We start from the raw sequence: 26,615 nt of genomic DNA on the forward strand, positions 1-26,615 counted from the left end.
TTATGAAATGAGTTTCCATGGTCCAGCAGCAGCAGCAGCAGCAGCAGCAGTAGCAGCACAAAAGCCTAAGATCACGATGCACAATGCCAAGTGGCGGCTTGGGTAGTGTAAAGTACACTGTCATCGGACTCTGGAGCATGGTAATGTGTTCTCTGAAATTATGATTTATATGTCACTTTCTGGTCTCATTTAAAAAGTGTCAGGCGGAAAACAAAACTATGAGGGCAAAGTAAACATCTTCAAGGATTTGTTATCTCACTTTAATTTATGTGCTTGACCCAAAGCTGGAAAGAATTACTAACAATTATGCCACCCACAATGTAATGACAGGGATAGGGAAACAGACAAGTGAGCCCTAATCTACCCGCCACTCAGTCCCTGCCTACTTGCAACGACCCGCCCTAGGCGACGGGGTACAACTGGGCGACGGTCCCTACACTCAATAAGTGCACGACAGACAAACAGACAAGGGAACACAGAACCTAAGGGAAACGGGGCAGTTGCCCACGGCAACACCGTGAGCAACAAGAGTAGTAAACGAGCCGAGTCAAACCAGGAGAGTACGAGGTGCCAAACGCAGAGCAGGAGAGTAGTGAACAAGCCGAGTCAAACCAGGAGAGCACGAGGTACCAAACGCAGAGCAGGAGAGTAGTCAGCAAGTCAGGGTCAATACGAAACAGGGACAAATAGTTCAAGAAGCTGCAGCAGGGCCAGGAAACCAACAGAGAAGAATCACAAGCAAGGAGGAACAGGAAAGGCAGGTATACATAGACAGAGGGCGGGAGCTAGCTCCGTCTGGCCAGGCTGTGATAGGCTCTCCCACTCCTAAGCCTGCCATCCTGAGTGGTGGAAGATGGAGTCAGTCTCACAGACATAGAAGCAGGTGCAGACTGATTACCTATGGGCGTTGATACAGAAGCAGTGCCTGGCAGATCCTTTACACACAATTTGTATTATTAGTGGTTTATTGTTTTTACCTATGATTGTTATCTAATATCTGTGTTCATTACAAATTCTGTTTGCTTTAAGATAAGGATAAGATTTGGGGAAGCAACAGATTGACAAGCAGATTTCTGTACACTCAATTTCTTTAAAGCTGGTTATCCATGATGCTGTTGGTTCACAGCCAAAATATTGCATGGCCAGTAACTAAGGTTAATTATTTATTTTCTAACAGAAATTGAAGACGAGCTTCGAGAGGGCCAGCAATCCGTGATGAACAAAATTTCCAAGCTTCAGGACTTGGAAGATGAGGTCAGGGGCATCCGAGATCACATCCGTACCAAAGCTGACAATTACGCAACCTGCAGAGATTAAAAAAACAGTGGGGCATTTCCATTTGTCTATATCTGAATTTTACTTGAATAGTCTTCACGTCTCTGCTTGTACACAAACAGTTATTATTTCAAATTTCATGGGTGAGTTCTAACACCCTCTAACAAAGTAAATTCGTGTCTGCTACTGCAGTCATTACCAATCAGTAAATAGTTCATCTAACTAGTAGTCAGCCCAGTAGCCATAAGCAACCTTTCAGTAGTTAACCTTTTAACTTAGATCTTGAGGGTAATTTATCTGGTCACTTGTAACACGTGACACTTGACATAATAAGTCAGGATTCCTCCACTTTGGAGCCATGCACTACTAGTTCAATTGTCAAAGACTGCCATTGGCTAATTGTCTTGTTATATCAACCAAATCATCAAGTGTCATTGGTTAGGTCTGATAATTAAAGGCTATGAACACCTTTGAAAATGATTTTTGTAAAAAAAAAAAAAAAATTGTCTGATTGGTACAACTTTGTAATTACTTTTTATCAAAAATGATTTGTAATTTTTCAGATACAGCTGCTATTTATCCTGCAAACAGAGCAGCTGTATCGTGCGCTAAAACTTGTATCCGTCAGGTCAGCAAAACTGATGAACTCAGTGACAGTGGGTCCTATATGTCTCCGACACGCAGGATCGAGCTGTTAATGATCACATTAGATGTGATCAATAACAGCTCGATCCTGGGTGTTAGAGACATATAGGACCCACTGTCACTGAACTTGTGAGTCCCACTGACCTGACGGATACTGGTTTCAGCGCTAGATACAGCTGCTCTGTATACAGAATACATAGCAGCTGTATCGAAAAAGGAAAAATAATTTTGAATAAAAAGTCGATTACAAAGTTACACTAAGCACACTGTTACATTGTTTTATTTTAAAAAAGGTGTTTGTAGCCTTTGAGTATATTTTTGTTTCATGTGAAGTCCTTTGGAGAAGTTAAAGGGCACCTTTTGGATGGCCAAAGACCATTGAGGTGGCCCCAGATGCACTAGAAAAATTAATTTATTGTAAGAGTGTTACATTATAAAGCATCATGGGTCAACATCCTGTTCACAACTTTTAAACCTATTACATGTACTTCACCACATCATTGAAAACCTTGCAATAGGATTGAATCACATTACACAAAAACCACAAATATACAACGCCTGCAAGTTTCTCTGACAGTGCTGCCTTTTGGAGACATATTGGAGATCTTTCATCTTGTTTGCTTAAAAAATTCATAATAAATTAATAATTCTACTACTGAACTGATGCTGTTGCTGCTAACTTCCTGGATAAAAATATGAAGTTGGACCTTCCCAACTTAGCAGTTGTGCATCCTTGTTTAAAATGTATCTGGTGCTGTTCTTTACGTTTTTCTTGGGCTGTGTTCATACGACGTGGTCAATATGTGTTTTTGCAGCAATTTTTGCAGCTGCAGCAATATGGTGTTGTTTTGCTGTGATTTTTGGAAAATCCCATCACAAGAATGCCATATTGCTGAGATTTTGCAAAAATTGTGGAAAAAAACCTAAATTTACTGAGAGGTATTTTGTGTTAAAGGGTCTTAAGCTGCCCATACACCTTAAGTAAGTATTGGTAGATCCCAGTAATTTTGCTGCATCCATCAACAATTTAATGTGTATGGGGGCAGCCCAACTGTTATTCGACAACAAACAATGGGGAATACGAGGATACGGACATCCCAAATTTCAACATGCCTCCCTACGTTCTGTTGGGAGATAAGTTGCTGTCAGAAGTATCTGGCAGCAGCTTGTCTCCTCTTTAATTTCAATTTTTTTATTAAACCCCTTTAAGCAAAGTTCCGGGGTGATAGCTGTAATTCGAAACAAACTTTTGTACGGCCAGCTTAACAGCCAGACACAGATTTGTGAGAAGAAGGATAAAGGAATCGGCCACAAAAAAATACTACACATTTATTGTAAATTTTTATACCTACATTTTGCGTTATTCGCTATTTCTATTGTTTTTGTCATTATTTGAAGTGGTCACAATGTTTTAGGATTATTTGAATTTTTTGTCTATTCTCCTGTTGCTGTTGTTTAAATGTCGATGTTCACGCCAGATGTATTCTTTCACAGACTCATTTAACAATATAATATTGATATTCTTTTAAATATTTATTTATATCATAAGCTGCATTTGTATGTAATAGAAAAAAAAATAAAGAAACCATGCATTATATTGCTTAGTCTATTTCACTTTAATATAAAAGGATTATCCTTTAATATGGTTCATCTTTTAACTGGTTCATGAAATAAGACTATCCTGCAGAGCTCAAGACATAACGGAGTTCTGTATTGGTTAAAGGCATATAAGCAGACAAAATAAAGAAAAGCCCAATTTCTCACTGTCCTCAAGACCTACCTAACCCGCGCTCCTTATTTCAGTTGCAACATTTTAATTTCTTCTTGGTAGACCATAGTGACTTATAGTGCTCTGTGTGTCATGTCCATGACTAGAATATTTTTTTCAACCCTCGTCTTCTGGTATTCTGGTCATTCTTCACCTCCCCAGGCAAAGCCAGCCATTAGAAATATAATAAATCTTCTAAAACCCTGCATCAAAGATGAAGTGACATTCTGTGAGTGAAAAGATCCTGTATATTACATCTCGTGCAGGGTTAGAAACAGGACTGACCCCACCAGCAGGACTAAAAAAGTCTCAGAAAAATCCTGAAGAAGGTAGTCATTTAGTAAATGTAGTAATTTATACCTAAATGGTGATGACATATCTATCTGAGCTTTTTGAGGATCAGTGCTCAGTGTGCCTGGATATCTTTGCTAATCTTTGGTTGTGCTTGCTTAGTTTCCAAGCATGACTATTCCCATAATTGAGCTGGGAAGACTTTACATTCGCAGTGATTTTCTGTCCGTCCATCAGCAAACTGCATGTTTGTTTTTCTTATGAATTCCTAGCAGTCCTGCATCTGTGTTATCAGAATATGCACATAACCATGGGAAATCCTTATGTTACAAACACACAATTTCACTGCAAATAGCAGTACATGTTCCCCATTGTGGGACTAACCTATCCTGATCATTCTCCCTGTGCCGCTGTGGTCCTCCTGGTTGTATCTGCATTAGTCGAGTCCTGGTGCATCGTCATATGACAGCATGACTTCTCTCAAAGTGTCAGAAGACGTTTAATGGTGGACCTTCACTTTAAATATTCTCTAATCTATAGAAATGGGAGAATCAATGTGTCAGGTATGAGATACGCAGTTAATCAGGCTGATTTGCCTCTAGAAAATTCAATGTAGATAAGATTTTTTAAGGCTTCTCTCTTCTCTCTGTGTGAACCTTTAAGACCAAGGTTTAGGTCATACACAACTGCTGTAACCAGCTAAATAGACAATGATTAAAACAAAGCTGAGGATTTCCACATAAAAAAGTCATTTATATCTGAATTACAGAAGCAGAACCATTTCACTGCATTTATATATACAAAGGCATACTCGTCAATATTTAATAAAATTGCTGCATTAAAAAGCTATAAATAGGCTTTTACAGAGTCCATTTGCGTCTGAAATATCCAGCAAACTTTTTTCTTATGGTCTTCATAATTCCTAGCCTGAGCAATAATACTATAATGTGGCTTAGCCCTTGGCACAAAGTGGTGCCAAGCTGTCACTACGCAATATTTATAACACCAATATATTTACTGCTAGAGAAGAAAACACAAGTCTGTATAGTTGGAGTGCCGTTTCTTGTGCTGGATTAGAATCAATATATTTGCGGATATATTTTTGCTAGTACAGTACATTGTAAGTAGCTCTACATTTAATAAATCTTTCTATTGTAAAACTGAAATAACACAGACATATGACTATTCACATTCATTCATTCATTCATTCATTAATTTATTCATTGTGTTCTTATCTGTTGATTAAATGACTGTATTGTGTTTTCAGCACGATCCTTTCAGTCAGAAACCATATAGTGCTGTTTGCCTTTATTGACAGCCATGCATAAAATCAATTGTCCTTTCTGGTGTCTGTTATATATAAAAGTGAATAGAACTGGCCAAGCACAATAGCTTCTCTTAAGCCTCGTGCACACTTCCATCACCGTTTTCACGGCTGTTTTTGACGAGTCCATGAGCCCGTTTTAGCGGCCGTGTGATTTCCGTGTGCACTCCTGTGTTTCCGTTTCCGAGCACCAAGCATGGTACTGTCCAGGGTGCTGAAATAGCAGGGTTGTTCAGCGCTAGTCACTGTACAGGGTGCTGAAAGAGTTAATGGGCTGCACTGATCGGCTGTAACTCTTTCAGCACCCTGGACAGTGACTAGCGCTGAAGAATGACCATGCTCGGCGCTTGCAAAATACAATTTATGAAATAAAAAAAATCAGTTCATGCTTACCCAGAACTCCCTGCATTTTCCTCCTGTCCGGCCTCCTGGGATGACTTTTCATCCCATGTCACCGCTGCAGCCAATCACAGGCTGTAGTGGCGGTCACGCAAGTCTGGATGACATCAGAAGGCCGGCCTCCAGGTATGACGCTTCATCCCACGTGACCGCCTCTGCAGCCAATCACAGGCTGCAGCGGCCTATGCAGCCAATCACAGGCTGCCGTGTCATACAGGAAGGTCGGACTGGAGGAAGAAGAGGGACTCATCACCAAGACAATGACCGGGGTACGTATGAACTGCTTTTTATTTTATTTTTATCAGCAGCCTCTTCTCTCTATCAGTGCTGGATAGAGAGAAGTGGCTGCCGATTAGTGTAATATATCTGTAATGTACTTCTGCCCGCCCAGCCGTTGCTAGGCAACGGCTCCGTCACACACGGACAGCACACGGATGCCTTCCGTGTGCCTTCAGTTTTTTTGACGGCCCCATTGACTTGCATGGGCCTCACGGTCACGGAATCTCGGACCAAAGTAGGACATGCTCGTCGGAACGGAGCAACGGGACCGTAATAAAAACTGAAGTGTGCATGGCCCCATTGAAATGAAAAACGGCTAGCACCCTGAAGAAAAAGACTGAAGTGTGCACTAGGCCTTAGAGCGCACCTACATAAGTCACCTACCATTGTGAAAGCTTCAGGCCTATCAACAGCTTTATGGGAAAACGTGTTACATCAATTTACAATGTAAAGCTATTAAATGCTCCTGATAGTCGCTGTATCCTACCAAATCCAAAACACTGAAGGTATGTTCACACGCAGTGGTTTCAGACGTAATTTGGGCATTTTACGCCTCGAATTACGCCTGAAAAAAACGCCCCTAATACGCCTACGAACATCTGCCCATTGCTTTCAATGGGAATTACGATGTTCTGTTCCCACAAGCCTTTATTTTACTCGTCGCTGTCAAAATTAGGTGCGTAAAATGACGGCTCTTAAAAAAAAAAAGTGCAGGACACTTCTTGGGACGTTTTTGGAGGCGTTTTTCAGTGACTCCATTGAAAAATAGCTCCAAAAACGGCCGTAAATCACGCAGCGAGAATCGTGAGTGGCTTAAAAAACTTTGGAAAATTAGAAACTGTTTTCTTTTGAAAACAGCTCCGTATTTTAAGAAGTTTTTGAGTTTGCGTGTGAACATAACCTAACATTTAACAAAAGTGATACAAAGCTAACCTGCAAATACACAATATACAAGGCATTGCTGCCAGTGTGATTTACAATTGTACATAAGTTGCACAAGGAAGCGTCTTGATTGTGCACGTAGTCATAGTCCTCCTTGTAGTGTCCATAATGCTTGTAGATGGTTTTCAAGCCTAGCCATGGCGATACTGCAGAGACAATAATATCTCCTTGATGAGGGATCAGCCCTTGCTTGACAAAAACCACTGCTGTGTCCCTCTAAAAATGCCTTTGTTATCCAGGCGGTGTTCTCAAAGAGGAAATGAAAGGAAGCTTCCCATGCTTCCCTCTGAAGCGTGATCAATGTTTGGCTTCAATACAGAGTTAACTGTGTAGCCCTTCTGCTGCAAAGAAAGATGTACATGTTATTTAAAAACTAATCCTTGAAGCAGCCATTATCACAATTGTATAATCATTCTTAAATGTGTACAGATGTAGCCAAGTTTATCTTGAGTTGTATAACTTGCTGCAGTGTGATATCACACAACAAAAACTACATCTGTAATTCAAAGATTGGTAAATAAGTTTATTTTACAAACAGAGACATTGGCATGTTTGCTAACGTAAAGATAGGAAATGTAGCCAAATTGGTACTTAATTCGTTGCTCAGAGACTGTCAAAAAACCGTCCTTTAGTCAGCATGTTCTATGTATAACAAGTTTACAAATTTACCATTCTAGTATTAAAAGAAGGGTTGTCTGGTTTAGGAAACCCATTTTAATACACTCTTCTAAGTCAATAAATAGAGGTTTCCCCTTTCAGGATACTTATACATTAGCCGGAGCAGCAGGCGTCCACAAATAGCAACTCTCCCTGTCTGGAGGACCCAACACGTTCATGCATTACACAGACAGTCAATTGATTTTAATGGGAACCATGCAATGCTTCATTTCCCCTGTGATGGCACTGCAGCACATTGAACACTAAACCTACAAATTGCATCTGATCGCTGGTCGTTTCATCAGTGGGACAATTACGATTATCAGCTTATCGCCAGGTGACCCTCATGCACACGGCGGTGACTTTAATCACGGGCCGCAATTGCGGGCATGGCCGGCAGCCGACGGCCGCCAACAGGCGCCCGCATTTTCGGCCCATGCTCCCATACATAGTATGGGAGCATGGCACGTAAAAAGCAAAAGATAGGACATGTCCGCGGCCAATAGAACTGAATGGGTCCGTAATTGCGGATCGTATTATGATCCGCAATTACGGAGAATTTTTACGGTCGTGTGCATGGGGCCTAGCTAATATATGGCCTTTGATCGAAAATGCCCTTTAAAGATCTGCCAAATTTATAAAAGAGTGTTTTCTGTAAATTAATTTCATTACAATTGTTTATATAAACAATCACCAAAATGTGTTCTGAAGGCCATTTTTTATATATTGTCACAATCCATTCCTTTGCAGAGGAATAAATATTAGCAACAATAGTTTATTGTTATAATTCTACAAACTCCTGATTCAAAATAATAGCGGGCTAGGTAATGTCCCTATGTCCCACTCTCCCTTTTGTAATGAAAAGGCAACTCCATAATAAATATACATACACAGAAAAAGCGGAGTACAAAGCCAGGTATATATATAAAAATATAACAAATTTTATTAATTACACATATCAGACAAACATCTTAAAAAGGTACATGAATGGAGAGACTCTATAGTATTGTAAATACAAGTAAACAGATACTCCAGGTATATATGGCAGTAAGTACCCATAAGTAATGGACATAATAGTCCCAATAGTCCGAGGGGCAGTTTATCAAAGGGGAGAGTTATTAGCGGTCTAATACAAGCTATCCAGGCTTCCAGGACTATTGACATGGGTAAGGTTCTCTACAACTATTTATAACATTCAAGCTCTCCCCTTTGATAAACTATTATTATGTCCATTACTTATGGGTATTTACATGAGGGAATATTTGCCTATAGGTTAACACACCTCCCATTTCATATATCCTCACTATAAGGAATATAGTGCAATACTTACTGCCATATATACCTGGAGTATCTGTTTACTTGTATTTACAATACTATAGAGTCTCTCCATTCATGTACGTTTTTAAGATGTTTGTTTGATTTGTGTAATTAATGTTATACTTTTATATATATATATATATATACCTGGCTTTGTACTCTGCTTTTTCTGTGTATATAATAGTATATTGTCATGCATTTAGCTAAGCCTTGGTTAATGCGTATCTGTCAGCTCAATATATTGCCCTAGGTAAGGGCAGTATATCACAGGACAGGTCCGGTTTCATATTAGTCAAAACACAAAAAAATATTAGGAGCAATATATAGGAGCAATCAAAGAATATACCGGACTCACAATTCTGTCTGGTGTATTCATGAGAAGAGTTCTGCCCGTGGCCTCCTCACAGTGATTTACGGCTGGCTGCTGTGTATCTGCATATACAGCAGCCCGTCCAGGGCCGCCATCAGGTATTTCAGGGCCCCATACAGCAAAATTTTCTGGGCCCCCCTACCGTGGCACCGCCTGTTAACGGTACTCCGTCCAGCACTATATCATGCTACCCAGGACCGCCATCAGGGGGGTATTAGGGGTACTGATGTGAGGGGCCCGTCCAAACCTAATTGAAAGGGGGGCCCGGCAACTGCCGCGACTTGCCTTTGGTAGAAAAAAACAGGACCCTGCAATGGGGTCCGTTTTTTTCACCAAAAGAATGTCGTGAGCTGCGGGCCCCCTCTCTCGTCATGGGGGCCGTCAAACACCGCCCACGCGACCGATCGCGCGCACCCGCAAACTCCCGCGCGTGCGCACTTGCGAGCGTGCGCGACCGCCCGCGCACCCGTGACTGCCTGGAAGCGCGCACCGAATTTTGAGGCAGATTTTGACCTGCCCACACTATCTTGCCACATTTTTTGCCCACGGCGATTGAGGACAGCAGACAAAAATCGCAGCGAAAAATGAATTTTCTGCCTCCCATTGATTTCGATAGGTCCGTGCGAGGCGCGTGAAAATCACGCACGTTGCACGGATGTATTACACGTTCATCTGAATAAACCCTAACAATAAGGCCCAGTTCACAAAGTTTATGGGCCTTGATATCGACTCGGACACTGCGTCAGAATCAGCACCAAACAACTTCCAAAACCGCCTCCCATTGATTTAATCTGAAATCAATGGGAGCCAGTCGTGGAAAAAAGAAAAAGCAGCACGTCCTTTCTTGCCGCTGTTCCGCCTCTGACCTCCCATCGAAATCAATGGGAGACAGAAAATGCAGTTTTTGCTGCGTTTTTTGTCTGCTGTCCTCAATCGCCGCGGGCAAAAAACGCAGCAAAAAAACGCGGCAAGATAGTTTGGGCAGGTCAAAATCTGCCTCAAAATTCTTTAAGGAATTTTGAGGCAGATTTTTTTCTGCCTGCAAAATACTCTGTGTGAACAGGGCTATACTTAACCCCTTAATAACCAGCCTATTTTGGACCTTAATGACGAAGCTATTTTTTACGTTTTTCAATCGTCGCATTCCAAGAGTTATAACCTTCTTATTTTTGCGTCGACATAGCTGTATAAGGTCTTGTTTTTTGCGGGACAAGTTGTATTTTTTAATAGCACCATTTTTAGGTACATATTATTTATTGATTAACTTTTATTAACTTTTTTTTGGGGGGGAATAGAAAAAAATCTGAAATTTCGCCACTCTTTTTTGCGTCCTAAATCGACGCCGTTTACCGTGTGGTATAAATAACACAATAACTTTATTCAGCGGGTTGTTACGATTGCAACGATACCAAATTTGTATAGTTTTTGTATGTTTTACTACTTTTACACAGTAAAAACGTTTTTTTTTCAAAATTATTTGTTTTTGTGTCTCCATATTTGAAGAGCCGTAACGTTTTTATTTTTTCGCCGATGCGGTTGTATGAGGGCTTTTTTTTTGCGGGACGACTTGTAGTTTTTATTGGTACCATTTTGGAGTAGATGCGACTTTTTGATCACTTTTTATTACATTTTTTTAAAGTCAGTATTCACAGAAAACAGCAATTTTTCCATAGTTTTTTATTATTTTTTTTACGCCGTTCACCGTGCGGGTTAAATAATGTAATAGATTTATAGTCGGGGTCGTTACGGACGCGGCGATACCAAATATGTGTAACTTTTTAACTTTATTTTGTTTTTTTAATAGTAAAGCATTTTGTAAGGGGAAAAGCTGGGTTTTTAATTTTTTTCACATTTTTTTTAAAATTAACTTTATTAAACTTTTTTTTCACTTTTTTACTAGTCCCATTAGGAGACTATAATATGCGATTCTGCGATCGCATTTATAATACACTGCAATACTTTTGTATTGCAGTGTATTACTGCCTGTCCGTTTAACACGGACAGGCATCTGCTAGGTCATGCCTGCGGCATGATCTAGCAGGCATTCACTCCAGGCAGCCTGGGGGCCTTTATTAGATCGTATCGCCGGGTGTCGGTGGGGGAGAGAGGGAGCTCCCTCCCTCTCTCCAAAACCATTCAGATGCGGTGCTCGCTATTGAGCACCGCATCTGAGGGGTTAAACATGTGAGATCGATACTAATATCGATCTCACACGGCAGAGCAGGGACGCTCCCAGCCCTCAGCTGCCTCTAGCAGCTGAGAGCAGGGAGATCTGACAGCTCCCTGCTCTGTAAACTTATTCCGATGCCGCGACGTAAAAAGTCTATGGCATCGGAATAAGGCCCGTTAGTGACCGACGTAGAAACACGATGGGTCGGTCACTAACGGGTTAAACAGCACTTTGAGACACTTTACTCACTGTGTCAGAAGAGCTGCTCCCACTCCAGTCCTTGTCAGGCGATGTCTTCCAGGCGATGCCTTCGGTCCAGACGTCCAGTCCTTCACCTCCAGCCAGGCTCCAGGTAAGTTGGGTCCATGTGTGTCCACGGCTGTTGCGTCTGTGAGCGCCCGGGCTGTCGCGGGTGCACGCTTCCGGGCTTTCGCGGGTGCGCGGGCGTTCGCGAGTGCGGGCGTTCGCGGACGCTCGCGAGTGCGCACGTGCGGGAGTTTGCAGGTGCGCGCGATCGGTCGGCAGTGTTTGACGGCCCCCATGAGAGGGGGGGCCCGCTGCTCACGACATTCTTTTGGTGAAAAAAACGGGCCCCTAATACCCCCCTGATGGCGGCTCTGAGCCCGTCTACCACCGCAGAATAGGATGGGAAAAGCACTCTCCTCATGAATACACCAGACTTAAAACTATGAGGCCAGTGTATTCTTTGATCGTTCTTATTAGCCGGACCTGTCCCAATAATATGTTGCCCTTACCTAGGGAATCATATTGGGCTGACAGATCCGCTTTAAAGGCATGGTGTCGCCCCAAAAACATGTTTTTTTTTTTAAATTTAAACATTTAGTGTGTGGGTGATAAAACATTGTTCAAATTTTTTTTATTTTTTTCGCGAGTCAGGAAATATTATAAATTTTTTCAAATTTATAATACTACCCATTTTTGGTCACTAGATGGAGCTGTTTGGAGCTAGTTCCCAAAATTGCAGCATTGCAACATTGGGTTAAAAGCTATCGCTCTAGTGAGCGCTCAGCATCCCCCCCTCCTTTATCCTGGCTAGTGCCGGGATAAACGAGGGGTTTGAAAGGTTTAACCTCCTACACTGTGTGTCGCCATTTTTTGAGGTAACCCACAGTGTAGTAGGTTTACATGCAGTAGTAAACACACACAAACACTAACATACATTGAAATCGCTTACCTGCTCCTGCCGCCGCGGCCCGTCCGCTCCCTTTGCTGCCGCTGTCCCATGTGCACTTGTCCGGAAGCCGCGACCGGAAGTAGTAATATTACTGTCCGGCCGCGACTTCCGGTCCACAGGAAAATGGCGCCGGACGGCGCCAATTTCGAATAGGACTGTGTGGGAGCGGCGCATGCGCAGTTCCCACACAGACGCCGTACACGGCAGTCAATGGGACGGGAGCCGTTCGCAGTCCCTATGGGACTGTGGCTGCCGTATTCCATGTCTGTGTGTGTCGTTAATCGACACACACAGAAATGGAACAAAAAATGGCAGCCCCCATAGGGAAGAAAAAGTGTGAAAAAAAAAAACAGTAAAACACAAACACACAAATGAAAATAAACGTTTATATTAAGGCACTAACATCTTTAACATATAAATAAAATATTGGTGATGACACTGTTCCTTTAAAGGATCCAGAAAGCTACTATTATTACTTAAAGGCTATGTACAACTTTGCAACCAATTTTTTTTTTTTCACCAATGCAACTTAAATGGAAACTTAAGCAACTTTATAAATAAGCTTTGTTAAAAATGCCCTACTGTTTTTTGTCTGTATCTCCTATGCAGACCTATGTGTCTCCATGGTTTCAGACAACAAACAGACCCTGTGTAGTCTGATCCTGAAGTCATACTTCTTTCTATCTGTATCCTACTTCTTCCTAACCTAAGTTTGATAGCTTAGCAAAAAGCAGGAGACAGATGGAAGGGAGTGGACTACACAGGGATTGTTTGTTATCTGTTACCATGGAGACGTATAGAGATGTATAGCAGCTGTAGACACAAAATGACAGGACATTTTTTGCTTTATTTTTCATTTTAGATGCACTGGAACAATAAGGTGTACAAAGCCTCAAAATAATTAACACTAATTGCTTAGTTACAATGAAACAAGCAATGAAACAAGCAATTTTCACTTGGAACTTGGCACTTTTAACTGTTCAAATCTTTATTTAAAGAGGCTCTGTCAACACATTATAAGTGTCCTATCTTCTACATAATGTGAGCTGCGCTGTAATGTAGATTTATTTAGAAAATGTAGATTTATTTAGAAAAACGATACATTTTGACGGAGTTATGACCTATTTTAGATTTATGCTAATGACTTTCTTAATGCCTAACTCTGCATTTTTTAGCTTTTGACCAAGTGGGCGTTGTAAAGAGAAGTGTATGACGCTGACCAATCAGCGCCATAGACTTTCTAGATCATGATCTGCTGTGACTTACTCACACATTAATGTTACTGAAGTTTCTTGACAGTGAATAGACATTGCTTCCAGCCAGGAAGCGATGTGTATTCACAATCCCGACACTTCGGTAACGTTTGTGTGGGAGTTAATGACAGCAAGCGTGATCTCACGAGATCACGCTGTAAATGACAGCTTACAGCGTGATCTCGCAAGATCACACTGTAAGCTGTCATTAAGTCTCACACAAACGTTACCAAAGTGTCTGGATTGTGAATAGACATCGCGTCCTGGCTGGAAGCAATGTCTATTCACTCTCAAGACACTTCAGTAACGTTAATGTGTGAGTAAGTGACAGCAAATCATGATCTAGAAAGATCACTCTATGCTAAGTACCTGAATGGAGAGAAATGTATGACACTGATTGGTCAGCGTCATACAGTTCTCTTTACAACGCCCACTTGGTCAAAAGCTAAAAAATGCCCAGTTGTCTATTAAGAAAGTCATTAGCATAAAGCTAAAATAGGTCATAACTCCGTCAAAATTGATCGTTTTCTAAATAGAAAAACACTGCTGTAATCTACATGACAGCGCCGATCACATTATGTACAAGATATGGCACTTATAATCTGGTGACAGAGCCTCTTTAACACACAAAAAAGTTGCGGTCAGAAATTCCAGTACTGTACAAGAGAACACGCAATTCTGAATATAATTAACCTTGGAAATAAATACTTACAATGAAATGTCGTAAGTCCAAGCATCGTTATGTTGGTCACATAATTGAGCAGACTCCCGTTTGTCCACTGCCGCAGTGTGTGTAGTTTGTGCCTTTCACTGAAGCTGTAACACCATTCATGAAAGTCCTGGGAGGACAATTAAAATATGTTAACAAAACCTTAACAACATTAAGTTGGTCATACATGAAACCAACTAGATAGAACACATTTCCTTCATAAATAGTCATACACAGGGCCACAAACGTTGAGATAACTATGCCCTCTTTTAAAGTTGGTTCAGAAATAATACGTTTTTTTTATCTCACAATGCAACAATCATTTTTCATTCTGACCTGACTTCTGCTACAGGTGGAGGATGAAACAATTGGATGTCATCCATACACATTGCGGTAAAGTATGTTTCTTAACATGATTGTCATTTTTTATTTCTCACCTTGATTAAGTTAATTTGTGCACCTTATTCCTACGCAATGCAGATGTAGCAGTCTTTAGCTTGACTATTAACACATTAAATACACCGTGGCAAGATCCTTTATCTTGACTTTTTTTAATGACCTTTCAATGGTTTTGTTGTGTGATATCACGCTGCAGCAAGTTATCAGAGTCAAGATAAAGATGGCTACATCTGTACCTTGTTTCTCACAGTCATACTCAAATGGATCCGATCCAGACAGCTGAGAAAGGGGATTTGTTTGGTTGGTCCCCTCCCAATATAGATTATACTTAGCTGTTATATGAGTTTGTCCTCCTCTAAAAGTCCCTGAATTTTCATATAAAAAGCAAGGATTTCTTCAATTCATGTTAATGGACTTTTATTACTAAAGCCTTTGTGAAGCGAATACCTTCATTTCAAAGAGCATTATATTGCAAGCTTAATACTGAGAAATTAACACCTTCAGTTTTGAATCTTACAATGATGAGGCGATATTCATAGCTATTTTTATACTTTGTTATTTTGTGGCTTTATTTTCAGGTTTGTCACTCAGAGGTTTGTCCTCTACCATCACTTAAAGGATACAAGTTCAAGAATCTTTATATGTATTTCTCTGGATAGCAAAACTATGTAAAACTGCAACTCCGGATGTTGAACATATCCTTAACCCACAACAGACTTTTCTGTGGATTCTGATCCTAAGAACAAGGGTCACTGAGCCTACACAGAAGATGTTATTAGTGGCAGTCTTTACCTTGTGAGTCTTTGTATCTCTGAGTCCCTCAGGTCTCTCTAGATCCCCTGGTCAGTAGACTATGGGGCATAGCCCTCAGATGAGTGCCACAAACCCCATTTTTCTAGCGATCAGTGGGGGTCACAGTGATATTTTTATTACGTTTTCTACCTCTATCTGTCTTCATATTAAACATCCCTGATGTACTATATAAATACACATATGTAGTTCAATTCAAAGGAGGCCACAGTTAATTTTTAACAGTTTCTTTAAAAAACACATGTAGCAGAGTGGATTAATCTGGCATTTATATAGAATCTCTAGAAGGGGGGAAGTCATATAAACACTGATTTTGTTTCAATTACTGTATAGTTTCATTCATAATAAAAATTAGCAGAACAGTATGCGTGTATGAAACGCTAGTTCCTTGAAATCCATGCCTAATGTCTTTTGGTCAAAGTGGGGCCCCTTGCCTACTCAAGCTTGATAAGCATAGTATTTGCCTAGACCACATGAGTACCCTGGCATTTGCCCAGGTTTGTCTGGTGCTTATGCCAGTCCTGTCTACAAGATAAAGGTCTTTAGCATTGAGTACCACTTAGTAGTTCTGTTTTACATGACTTACGTTTTTTTGTGACTTTTCTTAGCCAAGCCTGTTTCTGGACATGAAATAGGTTTTTCCTTCTCATATGTTTCCACTGAGATTCCATCAGTAACAAAAAAGTTAGTGGGAACTGGAATTTTATCACGCTTCACAATCCCATTCGATAAGTCAGAAGGTTTGCACTGAGGAAGCTCCATGCACAAGATATCATAGTCCAGGTTTAACTTTTTTGGAGTACTTTTGTTCTTTGATGCACATTCCGGGACAGAGCATTGGGCATTGACCTTCTTAGTTGGGGTTTTTGAGAAACTGGCTTCTTGCATAGAATTCTCTTGAGAAGGTAGATTTAGGTCTGCCTGTGGTGGAGGGTTTTGAGTGGTATTAGTTGTAACAGTTGTTGGTGAAATTGACTTTTTTGATGATGTGGTGGTTGAAGGTGTTTTCTTTAATGAATTGCGATGTGTTTCACTCTTAAAAGCAGGTGGATTGGGGAGATCAAGTGAATTAGAAAAATCTTTAGGCTTTGTATTACTTTGTTTGACTTTTGTATTTGTAGCTGGTTTATTTACAGTTGTAGACTTGGAAGCCTGGTTGGCCAGAGTCTTGGATTTTGTTTGTGAGTGTCCATCCTTCATGATACAGGTTTCAAACGTTTCACCACACAATGGATGGACTGGACTAGTTTGTGTAGCACAATTTTGTGTAACATTCTTCACAGATTTTTTAGGGTTCTGGACCTCTTGACTTGATTTGGAGGACAGTTGACAATCTGATGTTTTTTGTCCACTTGAATTCCTACGAGATGCATTGCTTTGCTGTGACTGTTGGCTTATGTTCCCTTGACTAGTATCTTTTGGGAGACATGTTTCCTTTAATGTTGCTTTGTTCACATCAGGATTATTTTCATCAATGGCTGTGTCACATACATGTACTGTCATTTCTCTGTTAGGATGCAATGTATAGTTTCCATGAGTGTTTCCTTCTTCTTCAATGCTGGTACTAGTAGTACATGGTCTTGTGACATTAGACACTTTAATAGTGGGTAATCCATTCTTCACCTCACAAGCAGATCCAGAGCTGGTATGACCAGTATGCATGTGCATTTTTTTCATATGATTAACTACTGTTGCTGCATTAAATGCTTGCTGAAAAATAAATAATATTGCTATTTAATTAAAATACAAAAATGTCCCACATTGGCCTAATAATTTACGCTAGAGATCCATTGTGCGCGCACCCATTACTTATGTGCCAATAATACTATTAGGGCATATTTTACATAAAAAGGGGATGGGTACCCCTGTTGAAATGTAAATATTGCACCAAGCCTTCCAAATTTAGGATCCGAATAATATCCATCACTCTTAATGGGCAGTTATGTTTATCGATTGGCATACACCCCCATCTGTCAATGTAAATAATATAGCAGGGCTGTATGGTTCAACTACTTCTTGTGCAGTTTTAAAATTAAAAAATGTATAAATGCACCATATAAATGAATCACCCTAAACTGCTGCTAATGCTTAAAGTTCACCTTTTATGATCATGTCATTTTTAGGTCCAATATTCTGTGCTGGTTAATGTCTTAATATGTTTTTAGATGGATCAGAGCTCAGCTTTTCAGATACAGAGTTCCATATCCAATGTATACAATTAGCGTTAAAAGATCAAATTCCGGCTGCCTAAAGCCGCCACTAAGGGGAGCTCACTGCATACGGTCTTATTATTTGATGCATAAAACGTATGAACTAAGCTTCTATACTACCCCCAAACCCGCCTCCAGTGATGGCTTCAAGCAGCCGAAATACTATCTTTTAACTATATGTCTATGCCGGGGATTTGGAGATCTGTCTGAAAAATAGACCTCTGACTTCTATAAAGATGTAGTAAGAAAAAATATCAACACAGGATTTGGACCTATTAAGATTGAAAAAAAAAAACTGGGTTGCTTGGTGATAATATTGACACCTTGCTGTTCTTTCCTCTACATTCTAAGAGGCAACACATTGCCACAAGCCTTCCATGTGTCATATCTGTAGCCTCTATGCTTTATCGTGTGGTGAATAGCATATTTCAACATTGGAGAATGCAATTACAAAGACACCTAAATTCTAATATTCTGTGGACATCTTTGCAGTTATTAAAAAAAATTGTATAACGCACCCTCCATTTGCTTTTAGCAAAGTTCTTCTTGATTTGGATGCTCACTGAACGATAGATGTCTCGATGGAGAGCTGTGTTCCCATCAATCCTGCAGAGAATAAAAGTCCATTGTTAATGTACTAAAGAGTATATGGAAATATATGGGAGACATAAAAATAAGGAGAGATCTCCCAGAGACGCAAGAGGACAGACAAGTATCCCACACAGCCAGGATTGTCTGATAAGAGTAGTCAGTTAGAGACTGGTTCTGCTGGACAAATAACCCCCCTCCATCATCCCATCGTACCCCTCCTGCCACACGATCACGGAGTGCAAATGGGTTGTCAAGACACCCGGGGGCCTACCGAAGTCTACTATGTTAGTCTTCCTATTAAAGGACTTAATTGGAGAACGTTAAAAGCACAATACACTGTATATACTGTATATTTATACACATTTTGCAGTGTATTGTACAGTATAAGCGATCCACTGATCGTATGTTTAGGTCCCCTAGTGGGACTAAAAAAAATGGCAAAAGAAGTGTAAAATAGTTTTCAACAATATGCAAAAAAAATATTAAAAGTAAGAAAAAACCTTTCCCATTTGTTAAATAAAATAATGTAAACAATAAAAATTATCATAATTGACATCGCTGCTTCCGTAACAATCTAAACTCTTAAAATATAATGTTTTAATCTGCCAGAATTCCTGTTTTTCTTTGGTACCTTCACCTCCAAAAAAAAATGGAAGAAAAAATTATTGAAAAAAGTCATATGTACCCCAAAAGGATAACCATAAATACTACAATTCACCCCACAAAACTCAGACTAGGGCAGCACAAACATTTTTTATTTTTAAGGCTGTCTTTGTCAGCAGACTCATTGACGTACATTTTCTGCATTCGGAAAGCTATTTACAAGAAAGCTATTTATTAACTGTCTGTAATTCCCTCTGCCAAGCATTGGCTAATTAGATGATGATAATTATTAGACACGACTATAATACTGAGATGTTTCCAAATTGCTATACTGTGTATATTGGCTAATTTAGTTCTGTTCTGCTAGAGCAGGGAGTTTAATATGGCACTAAGGATAAATGTGTAGTGCTGAAATGTGAAGTGCCACTCGGTTGGTTTCTAACAGCTGTTCATGTTGGTAAATCGCAGTAAAATCCTCCTGCCCTACAAAGAGGACGTTGGGAACAACATCTTACCACGGATGTTTCAGGGCGCTTTCACAGTCGTATCGTTTCTTGGGATCTTTTTCCAGCAAACAGTTTATGAAGTCTTTTGCTGGAAGGAAATGTACAATATTATAGTTAAATATCAAAGCAACCGAATGGTAACAATTCAAGACCCAAGGCTGTTGAGTATAGTGTATATTTACATTTTATTTAATTATTTTTTTTCCATGCTGTTAAATGGAGCAAATATGTAATTGTACACATATGTTGCATAACATGTAATGTAAAAAAAAAAAAACGCTTACCAGATTTGGAAATATCATCCCAAAATGGTGATTCAAATTCATATGTTCCATCTTTTATTTTCTCAAAGAGTCTAGATTCAGTTTCCTCATAAAAAGGCGGATATCCACAAAGCCTATAAGTCAAAATAAAGTAAGTTTTATCTTTGGCTATATTCATTCCACTTACATACCTCATATTATTTCAATGTGACTATTCATATTTTCACTCTATCCTCTCAAATTTTGCTGTTCCCTGCCATATTTTTCTCACTGCGTTCTTAAAAATATTGTATTTATTAATGTGCATAGTTCTGGTGACCAACACAAAACATTGTTGGTTAAGGAAGAAAAAAAACTCTTAACAAACATATTACACTTTGTTGCTTAAGCACCTAGAAAACAGATAACAAAACATGCATGTAAGTATATGTACTGAATTAAGTTACTTACAAAATATAAGTTATGACTCCAATAGACCAGCAATCCACTGCTTTACTATATGGCTTTTGAGCAAGGACTTCTGGAGCTAAAAGAAAAATCACAAATAACATATTATCTCAGGACTACACATAAAATATATATGCAAAACACTCAAAACTTATAAAGAAAAACATTTAAATCAAATGAGAAGAAATATTGTAAACTTAATTTTGGACTTTAAACCTTTAAAAATTGGAGATGACTACACAAAAAAATGAATGTTTTAGCAATGAGTTTATTTTGTACCCGGTTTACAAAATTGTATGGGGTTGTATAAGGTCACAGAGTCTGCATAGCTGAAATAAAGAGCAAGACTCCCTCTGTCGAACCTTCTTTAGACATCTAGTATAATATATAACTTATAGCATATAATTAATATTAAATTATAGCAAATGCATAGAAACACATCTGGAAACTCTATTCTAGCCTCATACAGTGACCACAATTCCATGACCATGCCAAGGGCATTCCCCATAATGACCGTTTGTCTGACTTGACCACTAGGGACTGCTATTACAGTTTCTATGCCCCATTAACATTTAAAGGCTATGGACACCTTTGCACTGACTTTACATCCTAAATATGCACGCAACCCTAAAAATCGTCCGTAATTGTTGACCGCATTTACGGCCCGCAATTACGGACACCTTCCCGTTTATTTACAGGAAGGTGTCCGGGCGGTAGAAGTGTACTGAAAAAGATAGGACATGACCTATCTTTTGCATTTTATGGTCTGTGCTCCCATACTTTGTATGGCCATATGCATGGGCCCTTAGTGCAAAATTAAAGGGAACCTGTCATCATCATTTCACCTATTGAACTCTCCTCACCCCTCTCTGGCCGCTGCTGTCAAAAGTTCATTGCCATTATCCCCTATCCTAAACTCCTCCTCCGACCGTAAGTAACGGTCTGCAAACATTTTGCGCCTTTTATGGTAATAATCCGGCAGTCTCGTTTGTTTCTCTTCTTACCCCCGCCCACCGCTGAAAACTGGCCCGCCCTGAATACCAAAATCTCGTCTGACATAGCGTACATGTGCCCGTCATGTATGGTCCAATACCCTTCCCTACTTCATCCGGGCCTCAAATCTAGTTGCGCCACTATGGTGTCCCATTGTGTGCATGCACCAGAACAGGACATCGATGCGCAAGCGTGGGATTTCGTGTGTGCTGGGGAGGCGAGGAGCTGTCAATCAAAAGTAAGGAGGCGGTGTAAACTCGGAAAGGAGAGGAATGAAGATATAACTCTTTTTGAATGACAATATGAGTCTTTATGCTCATTAGCATATGGCACGGGAACACTAAAAAATGAAATACTAAAAGGTACAGAGCCAACTTAAAAGATAATTATAGGCTATATAAAAATTATTTTTTTACCCACCTCCACCAGGTGTTGCTGGTTTAATAGGTGAAATGCTGGTGACAGGTTCCCTTTAAAGAGGCTCTGTCACCAGATTTTCAAACCCCTATCTCCTATTGCAGCAGATCGGCACTGCAATGTAGATAACAGTAAAGTTTGTTTTTTTCAAAAACTAGCATTTTTGGCCAAGTTATGACCATTTTTATATTTATGCAAATGAGCCTTTCTTAAGTACAACTGGGCGTATTTAAAGTTATGTCCAAGTGGGCGTGTATTGTGTGTGTGTACATCTGGGCGTTTTTACTTGTTTTACTAGCTGGGCGTTGTGAATGGAAGTGTATGATGCTGACGAATCAGCATCATCCACTTCTCTTCATTACCACCCAGCTTCTGGCAGTGCACAGACACACAGCGTGTCCTCGCGAGATCACGCTGTGATGTCACTCACTTCCTCCCACAGGAACTTCATCGCGTCGGATGAGCGAGGACACGCTGTGTGTCTGTGAAATGCCAGAAGCTGGGTGGTAACGAAGAGAAGTGGATGATGCTGATTCGTCAGCATCATACACTTCCATTCACAACGCCCAGCTAGTAAAACAAGTAAAAACGCCCAGATGTACACACACAATACACGCCCACTTGGACATAACTTTAAACACGCCCAGTTGTACTTAAAGAGGCTCTGTCACCAGATTTTGCAACCCCTATCTGCTATTGCAGCAGATCGGCGCTGCAATGTAGATAAGTTATGACCATTTTTGTATTTATGCAAATGAGGCTTGCTAAAGTCCAACTGGGCGTGTTTAAAGTAAAAGTCCAACTGGGCGTGTATTATGTGTGTTACATCTGGGCGTGTTTACTTCTTTTACTAGCTGGGCGTTCTGACAAGAAGTATCATCCACTTCTCTTCAGAACGCCCAGCTTCTGGCAGTGCAGACACAGCGTGTTCTCGAGAGATCACGCTGTGTCGTCACTCACTTCCTGCCCCAGGTCCTGCATCGTGTCGGACGAGCGAGGACACATCGGCACCAGAGGCTACAGTTGATTCTGCAGCAGCATCAGCGTTTGCAGGTAAGTCGATGTAGCTACTTACCTGCAAACGCTGATGCTGCTGCAGAATCAACTGTAGCCTCTGGTGCCGATGTGGCCGACACGATGCAGGACCTGGGGCAGGAAGTGAGTGACGTCACAGCGTGATCTCTCGAGAACACGCTGTGTGTCTGCACTGCCAGAAGCTGGGTGTTAACGAACAGAAGTGGATGATGCTGATTCGTCAGCCTCATACTCTCCCATTCCTAACGCCCAGCTAGTAAAAGAAGTAAAAACGCCTCGATGTACACACACAATACACGCCCAGTTGTACTTTTACTTTTCAACACGCCCAGTTGTACTTTTGCAAGCCTCATTTGCATAAATACAAAAATGGTCATAACTTGGCCAAAAATGCTCGTTTTTAAAAAATAAAAACGTTACTGTAATCTACATTGCAGCGCCGATCTGCTGCAATAGCAGATAGGGGTTGCAAAATCTGGTGACAGAGCCTCTTTAAATGCTAAATATAGCAGCAGGAAGGGGGAAGAGTTTGTACACAGCAGAGGAGAGGGGTAAAGCATCCAAGTTACCAGGTAGGGCGGGTCACACAAGCAGGATTAAATCACAGTGTAGATAGGGAAGAGAGCAGTCACAGCAATCTGCAGGGGAGGGCAGAGAGATCACAAAGGCTGTCTATGAGTGTGGAGAGAAAGGGGAGCACCCATGGCAGACTGTGCAGGCGGAGGATCAAACACTCCTCAGCATCAGTGCCTGTAAGCACAAGGGAAAAGAGATACCTCACAGGCTGTAGAAGGAGAAAGCAGTACAGGAATGAAGCTGTGCTATGAGCGAGTGTAGGCTGGACTCCCATCCAGCCTGGATTAAGGGGAGGAAAATATACACATTAGAAAAGTATGAAACTAGGAGTAGGTTGCAAATGGAATATCAGGGGGTCTCAAAATGAATTAGACATGGAGATTGCAGCCTGAAACTTAGTGCAATTTTTTTTAAACTCCAAGTAACCACTGACATGTAAAAATAATTTTTCCCATTTTAAAGTTCTCCATAACCTTTATGGCCCATTCTGACCATTATGAGGCTGACCTATATCAGTAGCTAGAAGTTTGTTCCATATCGGAGAGAATACACTAAAACATCACAATACATCTATTTCCACAGTTTCTTTAGCATGTAGTAAGAATTATTTTTGAGCCTACCAACATATCCTGGAGTGCCACAGGCAGTGGACATAATTCCGGTTTCCTCCATTTTGGAAAGACCAAAATCTGTTATCATAATCTTCGCATTTTCATCCGGTGTGAGGTAAAGAAGGTTTTCTGGCTGAAATGCACAATAAATGAGTTTGTTTTATAGTAGTAACACTATTTTTGTTTTATATTAGGTATAGTTTTAATGTGTTATGTTCTGTATTTTTACCTTTAAGTCCCTGTGAACAATGCCGTTGTCATGAAGATATTTCACAGCTGACAGAACCTGACGGATTACGTTACTGGCATCTTTCTCCGTGTACACTCCCCGTTCCAATATACGATCGAAGAGTTCTCCTCCCGATACCCTATGATAGTACAGAGATTTAGGTAATATTATGACTATATCATTCTAGATAGAATAAAGATTTATTACATTTTAGAAAGATGTACACATATAAAACAGAAAAACATCTTACACCAAATAATTACATTGTAGAATTAATTATTAAATTTTTTTCCTGCAACTACAAATCTATAATATGTCACATCATTACCAATGGAATTCTAAGTTGGTAATATCTACTTCATACTGCGCATGTGTTGGCATACTGTTGAATTTATCTGCAGTCTGAATTGCCATGGATACAAAAAGGGTTGGTTCTGCTAGAGAAGAGGCATTGACTCATCTGAACTGGGTATTGTATGTGAAGATGTGACCATTGTATATGAAGGTATGCTTTAGTATGGTTCACTTTCCCAAATAAAAATGTTGGATTTAGGTCTCAGGCAGGGGCGTAGCTAAAGGCTCATGGGCCCCGATGCAAGAATTCTTACTGGGCCCCCCCCCCCCCCCGCCGCAAACTTCTCATGGCCGACGGTCCGCAGCTTTCAGCTGCATCGCTGGGTCTCCTAAGTGACCCAACAATGCAGCACTAGCAGCCGGGGGCGTCACTAAGGCTGGGTTCACACACCCTATTTACGGACGTAATTCGGGTGTTTTAGCATTGAATTACGTCCGAAAATGCGGCTCAAAAGCGTTGGCAAACATCTGCCCATTCATTTGAATTACGATGTTCTGTGCCGACGGTCATTTTTTTTACGCGCCGCTGTCAAAAGGCGGCGCGTAAAAAAGACGCCCGCGTCAAAGAAGTGCCTGTCACTTCTTCAGACGTAAATGGAGCCGTTTTCCATGGACTCCATAGAAAAACAGCTCCAATTACGTCCGTAATGGACGCAGCGAAAGACGCCTGCACATGCCATTACGGCTGAAATTACGGTGCTGTTTTCTCCTGTAAACAGCACCGTAATTTCAGCCGTAACAGACGCTGCCGTGTGAACATACCCTCAGGGCTTAAAATGTCAGGGGAAATAGCCCCAATACATGTGTCCGCCCAAAAAAAAGTGTGTGTATAAGCATAGCATATCTATAGCACTACGACCCTATAAACTATGGATAGGATTAGATACAGTGGCTCAGCAGGCAGTATCACACAGGATAGGATTAGATATAGGGCCCAGCAGACAGTATCACACATGATAGGATTAGATACAGTGGCTCAGAAAGCAGTATCACACATGATAGGATTAGATACAGTGGCCCAGCAGACAGTATCACACATGATAGGATTAGATACAGTGGCTAAGCAGACAGTATCAAACATGATAGGATTAGATACACAGCTCAGCAGACAGTATCACACATGATAGGATTAGATACAGTGGCTCAGCAGACAGTACCACACATGATAGGATTAGATACAGTGGCTCAGAAGGCAGTATCACACATGATAGGATTAGATACAGTGGCTCAGCAGACAGTATCACACATGATAGGATTAGATACACAGCTCAGCAGACAGTATCACACAAGATACGATTAGATACAGGGCCCAGCAGACAGTATCACACATGATCGGATTAGATACACAGCTCAGCAGACAGTATCACACATGATTGGATTAGATACACAGCTCAGCAGACAGTATCACACATGATTGGATTAGATACAGGGCCCAGCTCGCTGACATTGCGGCTCCAGCGCTGGACCCAGAACAGGTAAGAATAATAATTTTGCTTCTTTATGTGTTACTGATTATTTTTGTGTGTTTGTGTTTTTTTACATGTTCGGTTGTTGGACTTCGGATACGAGGACTTCAATGACGGCGTTTTTTTTTATTCTCAATAAAATGGTTAATGAGGGTTGTTTTTTTATTTCAATAAAATATTTTTTCTATGTGCTTGTATCTTTTTAAACTTTATTATCACCGCCTTAGTAATGGCCGCTGGCTGATTGACAACCTCCATTACTAAGGCGGGGCTTAATGTTAGCCGGTGCAGAGGCTAACACTAACCCCCATTATTACCCCAGTACCCACCGCCACCAGGGCTACTGGGAAGAGCCGGGTACGAACCAGTACCCGACCATCTGTAGTGACGGGCAGGCACCGGGGTGGCCGCAGGCTGGTAGTATTAGGCTGGGGAAGGCCAAAAACAGTGGCCCTTCCCACCCTGGTAATGCTGCCTGCTGCTGCTGTGTTGCATCTGGCTGGTTATGAAA

At 40.7% G+C, this 26,615-nt stretch overlaps 2 protein-coding genes across 2 annotated transcripts in view; one reads left to right on the forward strand and one right to left on the reverse strand.

Moving 5' to 3' along the window:
* LAMB3 (laminin subunit beta 3) overlaps positions 1 to 1,896 on the forward strand; it is a 91,566-nt gene extending 89,670 nt beyond the window's left edge. Inside the window, exon 23 of the mRNA XM_075853677.1 lies at positions 1,178 to 1,896. Coding sequence (XP_075709792.1) covers positions 1,178 to 1,317 — 140 coding nt within the window. The 3' untranslated portion in view covers positions 1,318 to 1,896. The remainder of the gene's footprint in view (positions 1 to 1,177) is intronic.
* Positions 1,897 to 4,372: 2,476 nt separating this feature from the next.
* Positions 4,373 to 26,615, reverse strand: part of LOC142743184 (uncharacterized) — a 116,028-nt gene continuing 93,785 nt past the window's right edge. The window contains exons 6-14 of the mRNA XM_075853679.1: positions 24,285 to 24,423; positions 24,065 to 24,188; positions 20,427 to 20,502; positions 19,998 to 20,110; positions 19,723 to 19,801; positions 18,532 to 18,619; positions 16,390 to 17,513; positions 14,598 to 14,724; positions 4,373 to 7,264 (exon numbers count right to left, since the gene is read on the reverse strand). Of these exons, the coding sequence (XP_075709794.1) occupies positions 14,634 to 14,724; positions 16,390 to 17,513; positions 18,532 to 18,619; positions 19,723 to 19,801; positions 19,998 to 20,110; positions 20,427 to 20,502; positions 24,065 to 24,188; positions 24,285 to 24,423 (1,834 nt within the window). The 3' untranslated portion in view covers positions 4,373 to 7,264; positions 14,598 to 14,633. The remainder of the gene's footprint in view (positions 7,265 to 14,597; positions 14,725 to 16,389; positions 17,514 to 18,531; positions 18,620 to 19,722; positions 19,802 to 19,997; positions 20,111 to 20,426; positions 20,503 to 24,064; positions 24,189 to 24,284; positions 24,424 to 26,615) is intronic.

This window comes from Rhinoderma darwinii, chromosome 2, assembly GCF_050947455.1.
Source record: "Rhinoderma darwinii isolate aRhiDar2 chromosome 2, aRhiDar2.hap1, whole genome shotgun sequence".
NCBI classification, from domain to species: Eukaryota; Metazoa; Chordata; class Amphibia; order Anura; family Rhinodermatidae; genus Rhinoderma; species Rhinoderma darwinii.